This window comes from Amaranthus tricolor, chromosome 2 (assembly GCF_026212465.1).
Source record: "Amaranthus tricolor cultivar Red isolate AtriRed21 chromosome 2, ASM2621246v1, whole genome shotgun sequence".
Classification (NCBI taxonomy): domain Eukaryota; kingdom Viridiplantae; phylum Streptophyta; class Magnoliopsida; order Caryophyllales; family Amaranthaceae; genus Amaranthus; species Amaranthus tricolor.
The window spans coordinates 33,876,422-33,895,507 of NC_080048.1; the positions used below are offsets into that span (position 1 = coordinate 33,876,422).

The window sequence follows — 19,086 nt, forward strand, 5'->3', positions numbered from 1 at the left end:
GTCCTCCCCGTAGTCCTACAATTGATATAATATAAGAACAGGTCAGTAACCTTCGTAATTGGTATATAGAAGAATGAAGTAGGCATGTTTAACAACAAAGAAAGCACAGTGGCATCACCTTGATCACCACACAGGAGCATCCAACAACTTTTCTTGCTTTCCCCTCTGAATCAATTTTGCATAACTGCAATTGTCGTCAAAGTTTCACTATAAGGTCAATACTGAAAAAAGTTTCTTAGAAACTATGTCAGACATTAGTTATAGAGTATGGACATTGTTAAATAATGTGCAACTAAGTGTTATGGAAACTACTAGTTCAAGTGAGGAGCAGGGTATCAATGACTTACACCAGCCCACTCGCCCAAGGTTTTGGCACTTGGAACAGTAAGCAGATTGACATTGTGCTCAGCACAGAGAGCCTTGACTAATTTGACATAGTCGGGCTGGTCACAATCCTCTGCCAACAAGCAAAGCTGAGCAGCATGCTTCTCAATAATCTTGGCACCTTCATGAAGCCCACGAGCAAGGCCACCGTGTGCAAGAGACTTCTTAAGCACAAGTTGAAGGGCGGTCATCAGGTCCATGGTCTCCCCCAATGGAGCTGGGGCCTCAGAAACAACAGGAGCCTCCTCACTATAAGGACAATCAACTATCAATAATATGCTAAACATTGGCAAAAAAAAAAAAACTTAAATTCAAAAGAAAAAACTATCAAATATCCTGACAAAAGCACCTAGAGGTGGTCAATGGGGGGGCTGGGTTGGGGTATGAAGTATGCAGGGTGGGTTGAATGCAGGTCGGCAAATGTATTTGCAGATTGCAGGGCAGTCAAATTTATTGAGCAGGCCACTGGTGCGCTTTTTCACCAGTTATAGAAATAAAGGTTTTAACCCATGAGCATGTACCCTAATTTCGCATGGTTTGATGTTTTTGATCAAACAGTCACCACAAATTGAGCTAAAAGTTCCCATCATCACAAGAAATGTTGTAAATCTATCAAGGATGTAAAAACTCATAACAAAGGGTATAGGAAAATTTAATATGAGTCAAAATTGTTCTGTTCACCAGTGAGAGCTAAGAACATTAAGCAGAACAATTCCCTAACATTAATGAGAAGTTCCAAACGTTAATGTTCGGACTGTTCAATAGTACATTTTTGACCCGCTAATGACCCATTATTAAAAAACCCAATAAAGATCAGCAACAGCCAGCCAAACCGGCTAAATATAACCAAGTCTGCAGTAATTGGCCAACCTGCCTCATTAGCCAGCTCTAGAAGCACCTAAGGAAATACTCCATATTGCAATAATGAACAAAATAAGCGTTTTCATAAGGACATACCTAGACATATTGTAAATTGATGCAAATCTTCTCTTATCCTGCAAAAAAGACACAAAATTTGGTGTCAGTAGATTTGAGATCATCAAAAAAAAAAAAAAAAAAAAAAAAAAAAAAGCAACACATCCAATCACATGAATCCAATCATCCAAAATTAACCACATTCCATGACATTATGAAACATATACTAATACTAAAACAAGAAAAACATTAGCCACATACATAGATACGTCATTTTCAGCCATCTTCAAAGAAAATATTCATCAGCTAATTAGTTTTATCCCCCTCGAAATTATCAAAAAAAAGTGCACCCTCCTCCTCGCAACTAATTAGCTTTTGCTTTGAAATTTGAATTTTTAAAACAAAACACATGCCAGTTCAGCTTAAACCCGTCTTCAATCCTAAATCAATCCGTAAATCGATTGCATTCATCGTTTCTAATAGTTTCGGTGATCAAAACATTACATGTTTACCATTTTGGAGGTTACTCACTCCATCGTATCATAATAGCTGTGCGTTTTCCTAAATTGGAACATTAATTATCCTGCAACTTTGGTCTTGCAGTATTTGGTTCATATAAATTCAATTATGTTCACTCGCTTAGGTAAAACAGATAATTTAAACAATGTCAAGAGAAAGTATCAATTATGATCTACACATAGAAGAAAACACAGGATTAAAAATGAAATGAAATAAATATTGAACCATCAATGATATGAATGAAAACAATCAAACAAACAATTAACTAGAAATCAGATTGCAAATAAAAGCAGCAAACATGATAGAGAAAAGACAAGAACCTCGAAGTTGCAGATTGTTGTTCTCGTCAATGGCGGAAATCAAATCAAAGAGTAAATTAAGAGTATGACAGGAGAATGTAATAGCACCCAGAAAAACCCTACCCTAAGCGTGGCTTGACAAATATTTCCGCACGGCCCATAAAAGTCAAGAACCGCATCAGTCGCGATCTGCTCGAAAATTGAATAAAATAATTTTATTTAAAACAAATTCCTAAATAAGCTTTAAAAAAAATTAATTTTCATAATAAATGTATTCGTGTTTGTGTCGGTGTTTATCAAAAACAAACAAAAAAATGTTTTACGATTTTATTCGTTGTTAATAACAATGAACAAAAGGAATTTGACAATAAGGTATTTTCTTTGTCCTTTAAAAAAATTATAACATTTTTTCTGTTGTTTGTTGTTTGTAACGACGAACAAAGAATTTTGACTTTTTTGACCAGTTTCTTTGTACACTAACTAACAACGAACAAATATCTAACCTCAGTCTTGGGATGCAAACGCTTATTTAAAAATTAAAATTTCTCAAAGTTTATTTTGAGAATCTTTATTTAAAAATAAGTTTATTTGAGAATTTTTTTTACCACAGTGGTAAGACAAGTGAATGGCGGAATTGTTGGTCCTTCATTGAGGTTAAAAGAATGTTAGAGGCCGTATGACGATGATATAATATGATATGATATAATTTGCAAAATAATCCAATATACCAATATACTCTAGTATATTTTTATTAAGTAATTAATTAGTTTACTTTAGAGGTAGACTAGGATTATACCAGTGCCATGCACGGTGAGGGTTTACTTTTGTTTTTTACAAATTGTTTGAAAAGAACCTTTTACTACTTCTTGGATATGCAGGATAATTATCAATTAAGCATTATCAATTTTATACACAATGTAATAATAATGCATAAAGTGCTTATGATGTTATCAGAAGTGATACACTTGAAAAAATATTATGATTAGATATTCCCTCTTAAATTGGATGCTACTATTAAATCTCAGAACAATACACTAAAATTGGTGAACTCGTATGTTCTTGATAACAATTGAACTAGTAATTGAAAAATATTCAATCGTACCATATGATGTTGTTACATGTATGTTATGTTTGTATATTACATACTATGGGTATCTTGATGACTCTTTTGTTGTGAATTTATAAAATAAAATAAGATAAGATAAGATTACATAAGTTACTCTTAATGTTTTATTCTAACTTCATTTTTCAAACGTTTCACCTTTTCTAGTAAACTCAAATTGCATTAGGAAATATGAACGGAGGGGTTAAAAAATAATTACCTTATATTAATTAATTTTACATGAATTTCTGGGTTACATTAATATTCATATTGATATTAATATCAATTTGTGGAGTTTATGTCATCACTGTTGTAAGTGTGACACTTGGCATGACATGCTTGTAAAATGCATTATAATATTGACAAATGGCACAAAGTGCTTATGAATTAATATATTGTATGATGATGATGATATAATGATGATGATTTTTTGTTTTACACTTACTTTGGTTTTTAATACTCCCTCCTTTCTTTTATGTTTTTCCACTTTATTATAACGGATAGTTTTATATGTTTGTCTACTTTAGAATACTTTTTATTTTTCGGAAATCATTCTTCCCATATTTAACCCTTTAACCCACCCCATTACCCCTTTTTTATTTCGGAATAATCCTTAGTTTCTTAAAAACGTTTTGGGGATTGTGTACCTCATAATTGCGTCTGATTTCTTTTTCCTTCTCCCTCCCCTTTTACACGGTTTTCTCTCTCTCCTCAGAAAACCATTTTCATGGCTTTTTTAAATCTATCCTCTTGTTTCTTGGTTATTTTTAGTTCAATTTTTATGAACTAAAATACAAATCGTTTAATTATCAATATTTTGATGTTCGTTTTGTGATTTTTGGCAAACTTTTGTAACTTGCATGCCCCTTGTTCCTTCATCCGCCATTAACATATTTTTGAAGCTTTACCATTCCTGAAAAATCTAAGGTATTTTTGTTGTTTTAGAGATGGAAAACAATGAATCTAAGAGTATTCTTCAATTCCTTGGTTTCTTTACGATGGTCTTTGTGAGTATGGTGAATTTTGTTCTTGTTCCTTTCATGGGCGTCAAATGAAATTTTAAGGTGGTCCAAAAAGGATCTTGAGGCATATCACAAGTCCCTTGAAGATCATGCTACATCAATTTATCATGGGTCTCCACCTTCTTCACCTGCTGTTAAAAAAGAACCACCACCATCAATTGTTGAATGGTTGTTTGATTCTCCATCTAAATTAGATTCTCAAGTCCACCAAATATGAAAAAAGATCAACTCGATTTGGTTGTCTCTGACACTCCTGAAGATGTTATTGCTTCTAGGCCAAATTAAACCCTAAAAACGTATTTGATGATAGTAAGGCTGTTCTGTTTTCTTTTTTTAGACTTTCATCTGACATATGGGATATAATTTTGTTGCTGGTTTTTGTGGATGTGGTTTATGTTGATCTGGTATTGGTGTTTGCTGCAATTTTGCGTTCATCTAGTTTTTGTTTTTTTGGTTTTTGTTGATGTTTTTGTTCGTTTATGTTGATGTTTTGGGACTGTTTCTTCATATTTTCTTTTTTACAAGCCCCTGTGATGTTCTTTTGTTGAGGACTATTCACTTCTTAATTCTAAAAAAATAACTTTAACTCCTTGGTTGAGTAGCATTTGTTAAACCTAAACATATCACTTGATTTTTTAGCATGTTTAGTGGCTTCATTTGTTGATGATCAATTATAATCTGAGAGGATGCACTACCTTTATGATGAATTAGGGGCCTTTTTTTCTAAAATAATTTAAAATAATAGTCACTTAGAAAAACATGAACATTAATCAGTGATATGGAATGTGGTTGACAATTTGTTGCTCCTAAGCTTTTAAAGTCACATTTTTAATGATGATTCAAACAAAATAAACTGAGGGGCTGTTTTTTATAGTAGTCGATCATCCTTGAGTTCTTCAATTGCTTCATCATATGCTTCATGAATTATTTGTGAAGTTTGTGCAACATCCTCATTCTCTGTTAGTGCTTGTGTTGGTTGCTATTCTCTGTTTGGGTTAAGAAAAGCAATAGCTTCTCTAACCAATTGTGTTGGTATTCTTACTTGAATCCTTAACCTGTCAATGTCTTCTTGTACCTTCTTTCCAAAGTGTGGTTGTATGTAGTCATTAATCCCTTAACCTTTAGAATCTCATTTAAATGGTGTTGTGATGAGATCCATACATTTGTTAACGTCTAGGGATGTAACTCTCCGAATGCATCTTCAACTACTGTTATCAATTTTGTCATGTTTTTAGGCATCTTTTTATGCATTAACGATTGTATGCTTCTAAAGAAACTCAAATCAAGAATGTTACAATCCGGATTGTTTGGAGGTTGTTGTGTAAGAATAAATGTTATACCACCTTGTCCGTTGTGCTGTTGCCAAATCGGATCCTTATTTGTGATATGAACTCTTGCATTATCTTGTTGAATAAAAATAAGTGAAGGACCTTCACTCGACCACTTTCTTAGTATGGCTGGAATGAGTTGTTGTATAAGCATATTCCTATACACCTCTTGAGTAACTGATTCGGTTGGTTTAATTTCTATTGACCCCCTTGGTCGAGTTTTTGAGTCCCTTTGTGCTGCCACCCTATTAATGAAAGGGAATAAGCCAATTTTCCCATACATTGGCCATATCGATTCCATCTAGGCCTTGCAACTGCCCCTAAGAACATGGCCTTAGATATGAATTTTGATGACTTTGCTGCCCTATATGGGATCTCTTCTTTGTGTGCTAGATAAACCCTTTGTGTTTTTTTGGTTAAATAAAACCACTTCTCGTCTATGTGAATGAAATCGTACATGGCTTTGTATATTGGATGTCTTTGAATGGTGTCCTCTTGGATAACGCTCAAAATCCACTCCACCCTTTTATTTTTTATACATTAATTTTATTAAATATATATAATTTTCTAATTCTAATTTTCCCTCCTAGACAGTACTCCCCCTGTAAGCTCAGACACTCGCGAATCAAGTGCACTTGCTATATTTTCTAATTCCAATTTTCTAATTTTAATTTGCAATAAAGCTATATTTATAGACTAATGATAATAATTTATTATCATTAGTCTATAAATATAGCTTTATTGCAAATTTGCAATTTCAACACCATTCAAAATTTTAAAAAAAAAACAAAAACAAGTCAGACCCGCTTTGGACCCGGATTCAGTACTGAATTCGCAGGATCCACAAATTCGAATCTAGATCTTATAAAACTGGACCCGCGAATCTGAATCCGAATTCTTTAAAATACTACTTGTTCTAACGAGATATCCTAGATCTACCCAAATAAGATTTGTTTTTATAGGCTCACATATCATCCTTAGATTTGTGCTCATAATAGTAAACTAAAGAGTCATATAAAAGACATCAAACACACATAATTTCGGTTATTGAGCCTAATCAATAGACAATTAGACATTAATTTAATTAATTTAATTTACATTTGGGTTCTAAACCAAACCCTATTAAAAAAACAAATTAACCTAGATTTTGATATGAACACAAAGGGTATCCTAATTTGAAATCATGTTGTAGTTTATTATTGTGGGAAAATCATAAAAGTGGTCATAAGTGTTATGAATGGTAGTATACTAATGTGGTAGTATACTAATGTGTGACTTGAGTGCACATAAGTGGGGTGAATTCATGAGTGTGACTCTTGGATGGTGGTAACTAAATGAGTGTAATTATGTGTGGAGTATTCATGAAGAATTATGGGTGTTAATGAAGATTAATGAAGAAAATGAAAGGTTTGATTAAGTATGCTCGATCAAGTTTCTGTCAGAGGAAGCTGTAGGGTCGCTCGACCCATTCGCTCGACTGAGCGAGCCTTTTGGTGGGTCGAGCGGTCAGTCAGAATGCTCCAGATTTTGCTACTTCCCGCTCGACCGAGCCGCTCGACCCGAGCGAGCTCTCTGTTCAGTCGAGCAGTCTCTCTGATATGCGTGGGATGCTGATTTTTGACCTTCCAAGTTCCTAGAGTTATTTCATAGTATTCATTATTCAATATTAACTATGTATTTATGTGAGTCATTCATCTTCATGTATCTAGTACTATAAATAGGGCTCTCATACTCACACATCAAACACATAAAACACAACCCCTAAGCAAAACACATAGCCTTCCTTGTTTGTTATCTCTATCTCAATTGTAATTCTTCATATTGAAGTGTTGTTTGTATTATTTTGATATAATATAAACATAAACTACACACCACGGAGGACGTAGCCATCATTGGGTGAACCTCCTTAAATCTTTGTGTCCTTTTTAGTTACATTGTCAAACTTTGCTTTGTTCGTTGTTGTTTGTTCTTAGCATCGTAACGTATTTGGCGATCATTTTCAATAAGTAATGATAAATTAGTGAAAATAAGATGAAAGAAATAGACATGAGAAAGAAACTTGATGACCAAAACATTAAAAACATCATTTTAATGTAAAAATTATTGCCTCAACTAAAACATATATACTCCTCATTTCATTAATGAAATTCCCATAAAAAATGTGTATTAGAATCAAGAAAAATAGAATATTTTAAATATTAAATATATTATTTTATTGAATAATAAAATTTATGGAAGAAAAATAGTGACCATAAACATTAAAAAAATACTAAAAGAAAGTTAATGGAAAAAAATATTAGGGTTACAAGATATAAAAATATTTTTATAAAGTTAGTGAAAAACATATTAAATCATAAAGAACAAAAAAATGTTAAAAAGAAGTTAGTGAAAACATATAGGAACTTTAAGTATTATTAAAATATTAAAATAAAAAGGAAAATTTATCAAGAATAATCTAAGCTTTTTATAATTTTTCTACAATAATCCCACCTATTGATTAACCATGAATAATCCCAACTTTAGGGGTATTTTCTTATAGTAAACTTGGGTAACCCGATGACCTACTACAACAGGTAATTCGAAAAAATAAACTGAAAATTAATTTAAAATTAGAGAAAAATTTTAAAAATTTACATAAAAAATTCTGAATAATATAAAAAACCATAATCTTTTTTCAACATTATTTTTTAGATTTTATTCAACATTTTATTTTTATTCATCTTTTTTTCTAAAAAAACTTGTTATAACAAATCATCCGGTTACCAGGTTTACTCAAGAAAAATATCCTTTAAAATTGAAATTATTTATAGTTAATCAATAGATGGAATTATGGTAGGAAAATCATAAAAAATATTGAATTATTCTAAGTAATTTTTCCAAATAAAAATGAACAAGTTTATTTTTGTCCATAATTTGTAATTCTAATATAAATAAAAAGATTCATGAAATCAATAAATAAAGACAAATAAGAACTTTTTTCAGGGAATGAGGGACTAAGAGTCATCAAACTAATCACCGCTTAAATTACAATTAAACTTAGGGGCCGTTTGATTCGCACAAGGGAATCGGAATGGAATGAGGAAAGGGAATGAAGGAGAAAGAATGGATTCCCCCTAATTTAGCCGAGTCGTTTGGCTGTGTTCAGGAAACGGAATAAACTGCTCATTGATTCCCTTTGTGACTGTTTGGTTCAAGTTAAGGAATCAAATTATGAGTTTCTAAATTCTTTTATATTTTTTCCAAAAATAACTAGTTATTCTACGATAAACTTGAAAAACTTATTTTTTTAAAAAATACCATTAACCTGTATCATCTTTTCCTGTAATATGAAGAAAAAAAAACATAACTCTAAATAATATCTTTCTAGCTCCATTGATTACAAATAATAATAATAACAACAACAACAACAACAACAACAACAACAATAATAATAATAGCAATAATAATATAGATAAAATTAATAACAATTTTTTTTAAAAAAAAATTACCAGTCGCACAAAAAGTGCGACTGTACCTAGGTCGAGTCGCACTTTACAGTCGCACTTTTTGTGCGACTGGTATATCTTTTTTTTTAATTTCGAATTATGAAATTTTTTTGTTTAATTAATTTATTTTTTAAGTTATTGTTATTTAAATAAATGTTGTAATAAATTATTTTATTTTAATATAATATTATATTTTGATAATGTTATTATAATAATTAGTTTTGAATTTAAATAATTTATTTGAATGTTTAATTATTTTTTAATATAATAATAATATATTAATTAAAATTTAGTTGTTAATTAATTTTTAATTTTTTATTAATAATTTTTTTATTAATTTAATTAATAATAGTGTTATTAAGTTCAATGACAAATTCGTAATTTTTTAAAGTCCAGGGGCAAATTCATAGTTTAATTAGGGGGTGACGATAAAATGAAAAGAGTGGCGAATTATAACAATACCAATAAATCAAAATTCAAATTTTAAGTGATGGGTAATGAAGTGAGGAATGGCCGAATGGGAATGGGAATGGAAAAGTCTTGGGAGGGTGGGGAATGAGTGTAGAATACTTTTGGGTAAAAACAAAAATAAAAAAAATAAAGGAAATGATAGAAAGTAGCAAACAAATTACAACAAAGAGAATTGGGTCTGTCTATTCCCTTTCCCTTTGATTATTACATCCAACCAAATAGCCAGGTTTGTAAAGAGAAACAATGATAGATCCACATCATCAATAGTAGCCACATGTCAGGCCCTTATTGGGTGAAAACCATAAATGTTACGTGGCCTTAACAAAGGCAGAATAGAAAACATCTTCAGACTCCAGTAGAAAACCAAAACTCAGGTCGACGAATTCTTCCAAAATACGTTAGAAATCAGAAACAAAAGCCTCTTTAAATCCAGAACCAGTAACTACCGTAATCTATAATTCGGATCGTCGGAAATCCACCGGCCTTAACGAATTCCATCATCGTGGCTCCATCAAGCCAGCAATCCCAGTCTCTCTCCCGGAGAAAAAGCTCCCAAACTTCTAATTCTTCTTCAGATAAACCTTCTTCTTCTTCTTCTCGGATAAGGATCGTTCACCGGGAGAAATTTCCCTCTAGTTCAGGGGAAGATTATCCATTTTGGCAGAAAACTTGGTTCATACTCCTTTTGCTTTTTATGGCGTTGTGTTTCTTTGCCCTTGCTATTTTTCTATTTCTCTCGCTTGATTCCGATTTCTATGCTTCTTCTGTCTCCGCTGCTTCTAAAAATGATGGCGTTGAGGTCTGTCTTGTTTCCTACTTCTATTTCTCTGTGAAGGAGTTGATTGTGTATCTATATGTATTTATGTATGAACCGTTGAGTATTGTTGATTGTTTTGTTGATTTTGGTATCTAGGATTTTGATACTGAGTAGTTGACAATGTGATTTATATGTTGTTTTCTTTTTCAATTTTTAAGGTGGATGGCGACTTTGATTGCGGTCTGTATTATGATATTCATGTTAAAGCGCAAAATTAGAGCTTTACGGAGTTCACCTTTAGCTCTAGGTTATGGAGTCCATTGACTATAAACTAAATGTTCCGATAAAAAAACATATAAGCCTGAGTTACATTGGTGATCAAATTAGAGACGATCAAATTTCCTTGCTTTGAATACGAACACTTTACTTGGATAAGGACTTAGGAGAGGGGGGTGATAATTTTCCTTCTGGATCTTTCAAATATTAGAGATATTTTTCTATTAACAAAATTAAATGATAAATATTGATCCTTCCAAATTGGTTTGCTCTAAAATCGGTATCCAAACAAAAAATTTAGGAATGGGAGGGGGAGGGGGAGGATCATTTTCTTTCCAATTCTTTCACATATCAGAGAGATTTTGTTCTCAACAAAATTAAGTGATCAAATCTGTTCCTTCCCAATCGGTTTTGCTCTAAAATTGGTATCTAAACAGAAAAATTATATCCCTTCGAATCTCTCCTCTATAATTTCCTCTATCCGAAGTTGGTGTAAACTGTTATTGCTGAAATGCAATTAGTTGGAGATAATTTCTCTTAGGGCATGGTTGTATCTGGAATAAATGTCTATGACTCTATAGGAAAACTAAAAGTCAGAAAACAGGTTATTGGAGTAGAAAATTAAGAAAATGATGTTGTTAAAGGTGAGAAATAGTTGTAAAATATGGAGAAAAATTACTTCTCTTCTGAAATAGTTGTAAAGTGATGGAGAAGAATTAATAGAAAAATCAATTTTCTTATTTTGGGATAAATATTTACCGATGGAGGGAAAATACTTCCAACCCTCTCCCCTAAAATAAGATAAGGTTATTTATCTTCCTTTTCCTTATCTTCTGCATACCACTATGAAAACGAAAGTCTCAAAGAGGTTCAACAATGAAAAACAAATGAAAAATATAATGCAAAAGATGAACACAAGTGTTTATGAGGTATCTTGAATACCTCCCCTCAAATATAGTTTATTATAATGAATTCAACAATTACAAATATAATAAACCTCCCTTATCTTGAGAACAATCTCTCAAGACTACAAATACTAAAGCGAAGTAAGAACACTTTCAAGTTTCTAACAATGTAATAGCCCTCTCAACAATATGTGTGTTTTGTGGTGAATGTTACTATGAGTGATGAATCCTATTTATAGGCAAGATATTCATCACTCTTAGTATTCCCTCATAAATCACCATAAACTCACATGTAACATCCCAATTAACTCCCTAATTAACCATGACAATAAACATTACAATAAACAATAGAGTAATGCACCATATTATTGCATGGTCACTACAAATTCTGACCAAAAACAGGATCCAATGTAGTCTGCTAGACTTCCGCTCGACCGAGCCACTACCTCGCTCAGTCGAGCAAGCTTCCAGTGAAGCTACTAACCTGTTCTGGACACCTTGCTCGACCGAGCTAACACCGCTCGACCGGTCGAGCAATACTTTACTCGATCGAGCGGTTGGTCGAGCCGCTCACAGTCTGCTTCTTTATTTGTTGCTTTGATCAAGCAACTCTTATCAACCGTTCCAAACCTTAAATCACCCATATCCGACACATCTTTATCGACCCTCTCTAAAGTACAAGACAAAGCATGTTCGATTATATGTTTAAAGTTAATGTCATCATTAAGATTATTGGCACTTGCTTTAACACACTATATTCTTTATAGTTTATCTCCCTCTTTATTTGTATAGTTTGACTTTTATTTCCCCTTAAGTGTTTGCCCTCTATACAAGCATGTCAATAGTATTTATTGTTAAGTTACTGAATTGTTATTTCTATTCGCTTATGAAGTTTCCTTCCCTTCTTTTTTCCCAAACTGGGTAAAATAAAAGCACTTTCTGTTTCAATTGTTATTGACTCTAGTCTCTATACTCATTGTGGTTGCATCCCTTTTGCGAGTCTTGATTTTTTGATTGTAGAGCTCATCATTATTATCCTATTTACTTTCATTCTATACACTCTTAATTACCTGTACTTACATGGGCAACCTTTGTTTTGGTAGGTTACATATGGGTCAGTCGTCAAATTGATGCATGAGCGGACTAAGTTTAGGCTGCACTCACATGATGTACCTTATGGTTCTGGAAGTGGCCAGCAATCTGTTACAGGTTTTCCTAATGTTGATGATGCTAATAGCTACTGGGTAATTCTTTTGTTTTTGCATTTACAGAAGCCGTACTCTTGGATTCACTTATTCTTCTTGCATTAAACTTTAATTTATTAATGTTCTTCTCCTTATTATCTACTCGGCTAGGTTGTAAAGCCTATTCCTGACACGTCTGTAAAGCAAGGGGACACTATTAAAAGTGGAACGATTATCCGCTTACAACACATGAAGACTCGTAAATGGTTACACAGTCACTTGCATGCATCTCCTATCTCAGGAAACTTAGAGGTAAACTTCACTAGTTTGGTCAAGTGTGCATCATTTTAATTCATCTATAAAGATTTAGATCTTAGCAATTCAAGGATGGAACATCCCCTTCAGTGTAAAAAGTATATATTTGGCCTTCATCTTCGGCATTCTATGCCTACAAGGAATAGCGTATGCTGTAAATTCCTATTGAGTACCATGAAAACATTTTTTTGTGATATGGCATTCAATTAAGCATGTCTCATATTCTTCTTGCATGCAAAATTGAATTTTTTAGTCTGTATATAGTGTGCTTCATTGCTGCACCTGCCAGTGTTTCGACATTTAATTCTGGTCTCAAGCCTCTGGTAAAGGAGCAGGGTTGCAAACTTGCAATAGTTTGGTGGCAACTAACATAGAATATCATCACATTGTACAATTTGAGTCAATTTCAAAATGTCTTTGTTACCGATACTGAATCTTTTGTTGATTTGTTTGATGTAGCTGTCCCTATATTGTTGGGATGTTAAGGCTATGACATTATTGTGTACATTGTTCCTGTAATTGTGTCCTTCATTGTATATTTCCCTTGTTTCGTTAGACTTTTGAAACATTCCAAATATGATAGTCTATAATTGTGTATACATGTTCAGACTGCCATCGTCTTTGTTGAGTTGATGAGTTGCTGTATGTATTATGATGCAGCTTGCTTATTATAGCAGTGACAATATGAAATATCCCTTTCTCTTATATGCTGTTTTCTAGTCATTGGGTCATTTTAATTTCTACTTTAAGCTTGCTTCTTATCCAATTGGACTATTGTAGGTAAGCTGTTTTGGAGGAGATACAACCTCAGATACTGGTGATCACTGGAAGTGAGACTTGAACACAAATTTTACTCCATCTTGGTTATTCATTATTCGTACTTGTGTTTGCTCATATGCTGTCGTTTTATTATTCTTGGTAGGCTTGAGATTGAGGGAAAAGGGAAAATCTGGAGGCAAGATCAGAAGGTCAGGCTTCAACATGTCGACACCAAAGGGTATCTGCACAGTCATGACAAGAAATACCAACGTATAGCTGGTGGTCAGCAGGAGGTAAAATACTCACTAGCCTTCTTCCGCTCCCTCTTTGGACTGTTCTTAGATACATCACTATTTTTCCGTTTGAAATTCAAATTAATCTTTTACCAACATTTGGCGCTCAAGCGTTTCTCTAATTCCTTTTTATTGATCGGACAATTATCGATCATTGATCCCATAGTTATTGAGGTTTTGGACTAATCCCTTACATGTCTAGTCTTTGATGTCATCTATCCTTGTTCAACTTTGCATACCTATCTTTCTTTTGTAAAACTATATCTTCAAGTTGTTTGTCCTATTTAAAATTCATCTGCCAGCTCTTTGTGAAAACCCTTCAACACTTCATACTGTAATGATATTTCCCGGTGTAACATGATTCGCTAGCTAATTCGCTTTTAAAAAATTCGCGATTCACTCAAATTTGCCCAATAATAGCCAAAAACCGACCACAATTCGCTTTTTTCGATTCGTGATCCACGAGAAGATTAGCGAATTATGTGACATTGAAATTTCCATATCCAAGTTCATTATGGGAACGTAGGTTATTTGTTTTTCATTTATCATCATGCTTGAAACTGATACTGATAGCATTAGGCACCAGGTTTTTAATTCCTTTTTGTTTGTGATGGTGGACTTAAGAACATCTGGCTGGATAGCAGAACACTAAATTCTTATTCTGTAGTGAATTGTGATGATATGTGACCGTCATGATTATGTGTAGGTTTGTGGTGTCAAAGAGAAGGGCCGAGACAACATTTGGCTGGCAGCAGAGGGTGTTTACCTTCCATCTAACGATGGAAAGACCGAGTCATCTTAGTTTCCTTCACGGAATTAACCTCAGATTTATTCTTAGTATCTAATTGTACTGATGCCCTGAATCGAATTTTGAGTTAGTTGTAGCATAAATCTTCTTTGTTTGTTGTATTGGAAGTATAGATAAGTTGGATCAGTGATTCATATCAGAGAAGCCAAATTAGACATTAGACCTATCTATGAATGCTCATCCAAATTTCGGATATTCCTTCAAGTGGCAAACTTATACTTCTTCTGGTTTTCTAATAGTTGCTGTACTTTTGTTTTTCACGCTATTTAGTATACGATTTTAATATTTAATATCTTTAATTTCATTTAATAAAAAATTCTAAAAAGTTAATATTATGAAAATATGTATTAAGACAAATCAAATAAGATTCCACTTGACTATGTTTTACATTATACATGGAAAAATATATACCATATAAGAAAGCTCGAACATAGTTAATGTCAAGAGTGTGCTTGAACGACAACTAGATTTTTATTTAAGTGCACAAACAAATACTCTAACAAATAACCTAGAGATTGAGCTCGAAAGTTATACTACAGCTCGTGTTCCACTAAATTTACCCTGAAAATCAAGGCAAATGAATAAAAATAAATACTATAGAAATAGTTTAGAAAAAAACTTCTATGTAAATGAGATCAAAACATAGATTAATTTTACAGACGAAAATTAAAAAAAAAAAACTATGGATAACAACCAAAAGAATTATAAATTTAATAGTCAGATTAAAAAGAAGCTGTTGTAAATTTGGGGATCCATGGAAAAAGAAAAGACAAAAAAAAGAAAAAGAAAATTAGGAGTAATAAATTAGAATATCTAGAAATTACACAAAGTAAGAATAATGGAGTAATAATAAGAGAATATATAGGTAAATTACGATTATTTAAGAAACTAATAAATTATTTTTATGTGTTTCCATTTTATAGGAGGGTTTTTGAGATTTTATTTTATCTTTTACTTTATTTTATTTATTTTAATTGTATAATGTATTTTTGTCTTTTATGGTTATTTGCAAATAATCGTTATTGTTTAGGATATTCTAGTAACAATAATAGTAAGGGAAATTCCCTATAGTAGTATCGAACTTTCATGAAAAGCCAGTGGTAGCACTTTTGTAAGATTTTTCCACATAGTAACATCCAATTTATGTTTTAGTTAACTATTGTAGCATTTTCCGTTAAATTCTTGTCAATTTCCGTTTAATTCAGAATTTTGACGTTTTTACCTTTATTAAGTATTGGTTTTTGTCTTTATAATTTACGCTAAACCATTTTTATGCTCTTAAATGTTTAATTCACCATTTTAACGTTTAATTTAATTGTTTCATTCATCAACGCTCTTAAACAGTGAATTAAACATCAAAATGGTGAATTAAATATTTGAGAGCATAAAAATGATTTAGGGCAAATTATGAAGACAACAACCAACACTTAATAAGGGTAGAAACGTCAAAATGTAGAATTAAACGGAAATTGACAAGAATTTAGCGGAAAATGCTACGACAGTTAGATAAGACATAAACTGGATGCTACCATGTGGAAAAATCTTACAAAAGTGCTATCACTGGCGTTTCATGAAAAATCGATGCTACCAAGTGGAATTTCCCTAATATTAAAGGTTGAAATCTATCTATCCCAATTTGTACTTTAAACTCTAGGGTGTGTTTGGCAAGAGAGAATTGAAGTTAGGGTTGGGATTTTGGGTGGAATTATAAAAGCTTCTTGTTTGTTCGAGGAGGATGAAAATCGGTAAGGTTGAGACTTGGACCTGAATTGAGACTTAAGAAGGGAAAGTATGATCAAAAAAGTGTTGGGGGAAGGTGGTATTTTAATGTGAGACTTGAAAAATTTATATAAACACAATTTTTTTCATTAGTGAAAGTAAAGAAAAATACGTGTTATAAAGTTAATTTTGTAAATATAATTAATTTTTATCATATTTCTTATTTATTTTTATCATTTTTCAAATAAAGACGTTATAGTTTAAATTTAAATCTCACCCTAAAATCGCAATTTAAGTTTCAACTATAGGATTTTAATTTCCATTTCCACGTTCCACGCCCCTTGAGAGTCTAGAGTATTCTCTCATTTTCACAAATAAATTCGATTTTTATTATCCTTTTCTTGGCCGCCATATAAATTTTCAATTCCTAGCTACACCCTTACCACAGGATTTTCTAATCAGTTTTCTTCAGATCCTTCCCTGTTCCTCTGTAAGTTTCGCTTCTTTTTTTTTATTTGTTAAGGTAAGTTTTCGGATGTATTTTCTTATTTAATCATCGATTTTCATTTGAATTTTGCTTATTAATTTCTATTTTATTGAATATATTTAGGGTTAATATTTCGCAGATTCATATTATCGATCGAACTAACTCCAATTTGAGGAATAACGGGTAATACTTACTAAGTTTCAGTTGTTGTAAATAAAATTGGAAATGTCGGTTCTTCCGAATAATGATTCAGTTCTTATTAGGGAGGTTTGGAGTGATAATCTCGAAAAGGAATTTTCATTAATCCGTGATATAGTGGATAATTACCCTTTTGTAGCTATGGATACTGAGTTTCCTGGGATTGTTCTTCGTCCTGTTGGTAATTTTAAGAATAGTAGTGATTTTCATTACAGAACTCTTAAAGAGAATGTCGATATGTTGAAATTGATTCAAATTGGCCTTACGTTTTCTGATGAACATGGGAATTTACCCACTTGTGGAACTGATAAACTTTGTATTTGGCAATTCAATTTCCGTGAATTCAATATCAATGAGGATGTCTTTGCCAGTGATTCTATTGAGCTTCTGCGCCAGAGTGGGATTAATTTTAACATGAATGATGAAAAGGGTATTGATGCCAAGAGATTTGGGGAGCTTTTGATGTCATCTGGGGTTGTTTTGAATGATAATGTTCATTGGGTTACTTTCCATAGTGGTTATGATTTTGGTTATTTGCTTAAGCTCTTGACATGTCGAGAACTTCCTGAGACACAACAGGAGTTCTTTGATCTTATCAAGACTTACTTTCCGACTGTTTATGACATCAAGCATTTGATGAAGTTCTGTAACAGCTTACATGGTGGGTTGAACAAGCTAGCCGAGTTGTTGGAAGTTGAGAGGATTGGTGTGTGTCATCAGGCTGGTTCAGATAGTTTGCTTACTTCCTGTACATTCATGAAATTGAAGGAGAGTTTCTTTAGTGGATCATTGGAGAGATATGCTGGTGTTTTGTATGGATTAGGTTTTGATAATAGCTAAAGGGCTAGATACAAAAGAAAGTATGAATGAAATCAAGAGTCAGAAACATGAATGAAGAGTGCTGTAAAATTGTATATTGTGCAGCTTTGTCTCAAACTTGTTTTATAATGAAATGGATTGAAATATGTCATGTTAGGGCTTTACTGCTTTCTTTGTTATACTTTTATTTATCTGCTTTTGATACCTTGTCAACTTAAAACTCTTTAGGAACCAACTAAACCAAAAGTTTTAAGCGATTGAAGTTTCAAAATATGCCATATACTCTATTAGCTTATGTGACAATAATCTTCTCTGTTTTGTATGGATTAGGTTTTGATAATAGCTAAAGGGTTAGATGTACGTAAGACGTAACCTTACACTTGCCGTGACAACAAAAAGGTTGTTTTTAATTGATCCTTGGTGGCTAATATTATCTTAAAATAGTTCATTATGATTCTAAAGTAAGAACTAAACATCATGTCCATGAAAATGAGGGACAATCTGTTTGTCTTGCATCCAAGCTGGTTTTTACTTTGAAATGGAAACTTGAAGATTATATTGTATGTTCTTCACATTGTTTTGTTTCACCAAATTGAGGGATGCTTTGATATAGCTGATTCAAGCTTTCATTTGATGATGCTCTAATTTCCCACTACATGCATTTGCTAAATGGACATTGATACATAAGATTCTGCAGTTACTTCTCCTTTCAGTGACTCAATTATTTTCGTTTGTGATGTTTCTTTATTTTCTTCTACCAATATGGGCAATATCTTATGTTCAAAGTTATGATCAAAGTTCAATCAGGAAACTCGGAATTGTAATGGTTGGTTGGAGCTCAACCATTGATTCTCTCACTGATGTGTGGTTTTTATTATCGAACAGGATAAATATGAGATTTTTAAATTTGAATGTTTTGTTTTCTTTTACCGTTATAGTTATATTATGTTTACTTTTGTTATACAAGACTTTTGATTCATTATTGGTGTTATGATTATGCCCATAATTCACTACTTATGATCAGTATATTTGGACAGTTTG

The 19,086-nt window shown here is 32.4% G+C and overlaps 3 protein-coding genes across 6 annotated transcripts in view; 2 read left to right on the top strand and 1 right to left on the bottom strand.

Annotated features, from left to right (window-relative positions):
- Positions 1 to 2,301, bottom strand: part of LOC130806422 (40S ribosomal protein S12) — a 2,503-nt gene extending 202 nt beyond the window's left edge. Inside the window, exons 1-5 of the mRNA XM_057671494.1 lie at positions 2,139 to 2,301; positions 1,342 to 1,379; positions 348 to 633; positions 119 to 184; positions 1 to 15 (exon numbers count right to left, since the gene is read on the bottom strand). The exon at positions 1 to 15 is cut by the window's left edge and continues 202 nt beyond it. Of these exons, the coding sequence (XP_057527477.1) occupies positions 1 to 15; positions 119 to 184; positions 348 to 633; positions 1,342 to 1,349 (375 nt within the window). The 5' untranslated portion in view covers positions 1,350 to 1,379; positions 2,139 to 2,301. The remainder of the gene's footprint in view (positions 16 to 118; positions 185 to 347; positions 634 to 1,341; positions 1,380 to 2,138) is intronic.
- A 7,564-nt stretch (positions 2,302 to 9,865) lies between these two features.
- Positions 9,866 to 15,055, top strand: LOC130806414 (stromal cell-derived factor 2-like protein). The gene is made up of 6 exons (XM_057671480.1): positions 9,866 to 10,324; positions 12,567 to 12,707; positions 12,819 to 12,959; positions 13,743 to 13,792; positions 13,885 to 14,014; positions 14,721 to 15,055. Exons 1-6 carry the CDS (start codon positions 10,220 to 10,222, stop codon positions 14,814 to 14,816), a joined length of 663 nt encoding a protein of 220 aa, XP_057527463.1. The 5' UTR covers positions 9,866 to 10,219; the 3' UTR covers positions 14,817 to 15,055.
- A 1,764-nt stretch (positions 15,056 to 16,819) lies between these two features.
- LOC130806408 (probable CCR4-associated factor 1 homolog 7) lies at positions 16,820 to 18,209 on the top strand. 4 transcript variants are annotated; one of them, XM_057671472.1, is made up of 2 exons: positions 16,820 to 17,064; positions 17,168 to 18,209. In XM_057671472.1, the coding sequence occupies exon 2, from the start codon at positions 17,254 to 17,256 to the stop codon at positions 18,064 to 18,066; it is 813 nt and encodes a 270-aa protein (XP_057527455.1). In that variant the 5' UTR covers positions 16,820 to 17,064; positions 17,168 to 17,253; the 3' UTR covers positions 18,067 to 18,209. The 4 variants fall into 4 exon arrangements, with proteins under 4 accessions (XP_057527455.1, XP_057527457.1, XP_057527454.1 ...); XM_057671474.1 differs by having other exon boundaries at positions 16,820 to 17,031; positions 17,152 to 18,209; XM_057671471.1 differs by having other exon boundaries at positions 16,820 to 17,031.
- The last annotated feature ends 877 nt before the right edge of the window (positions 18,210 to 19,086 follow it).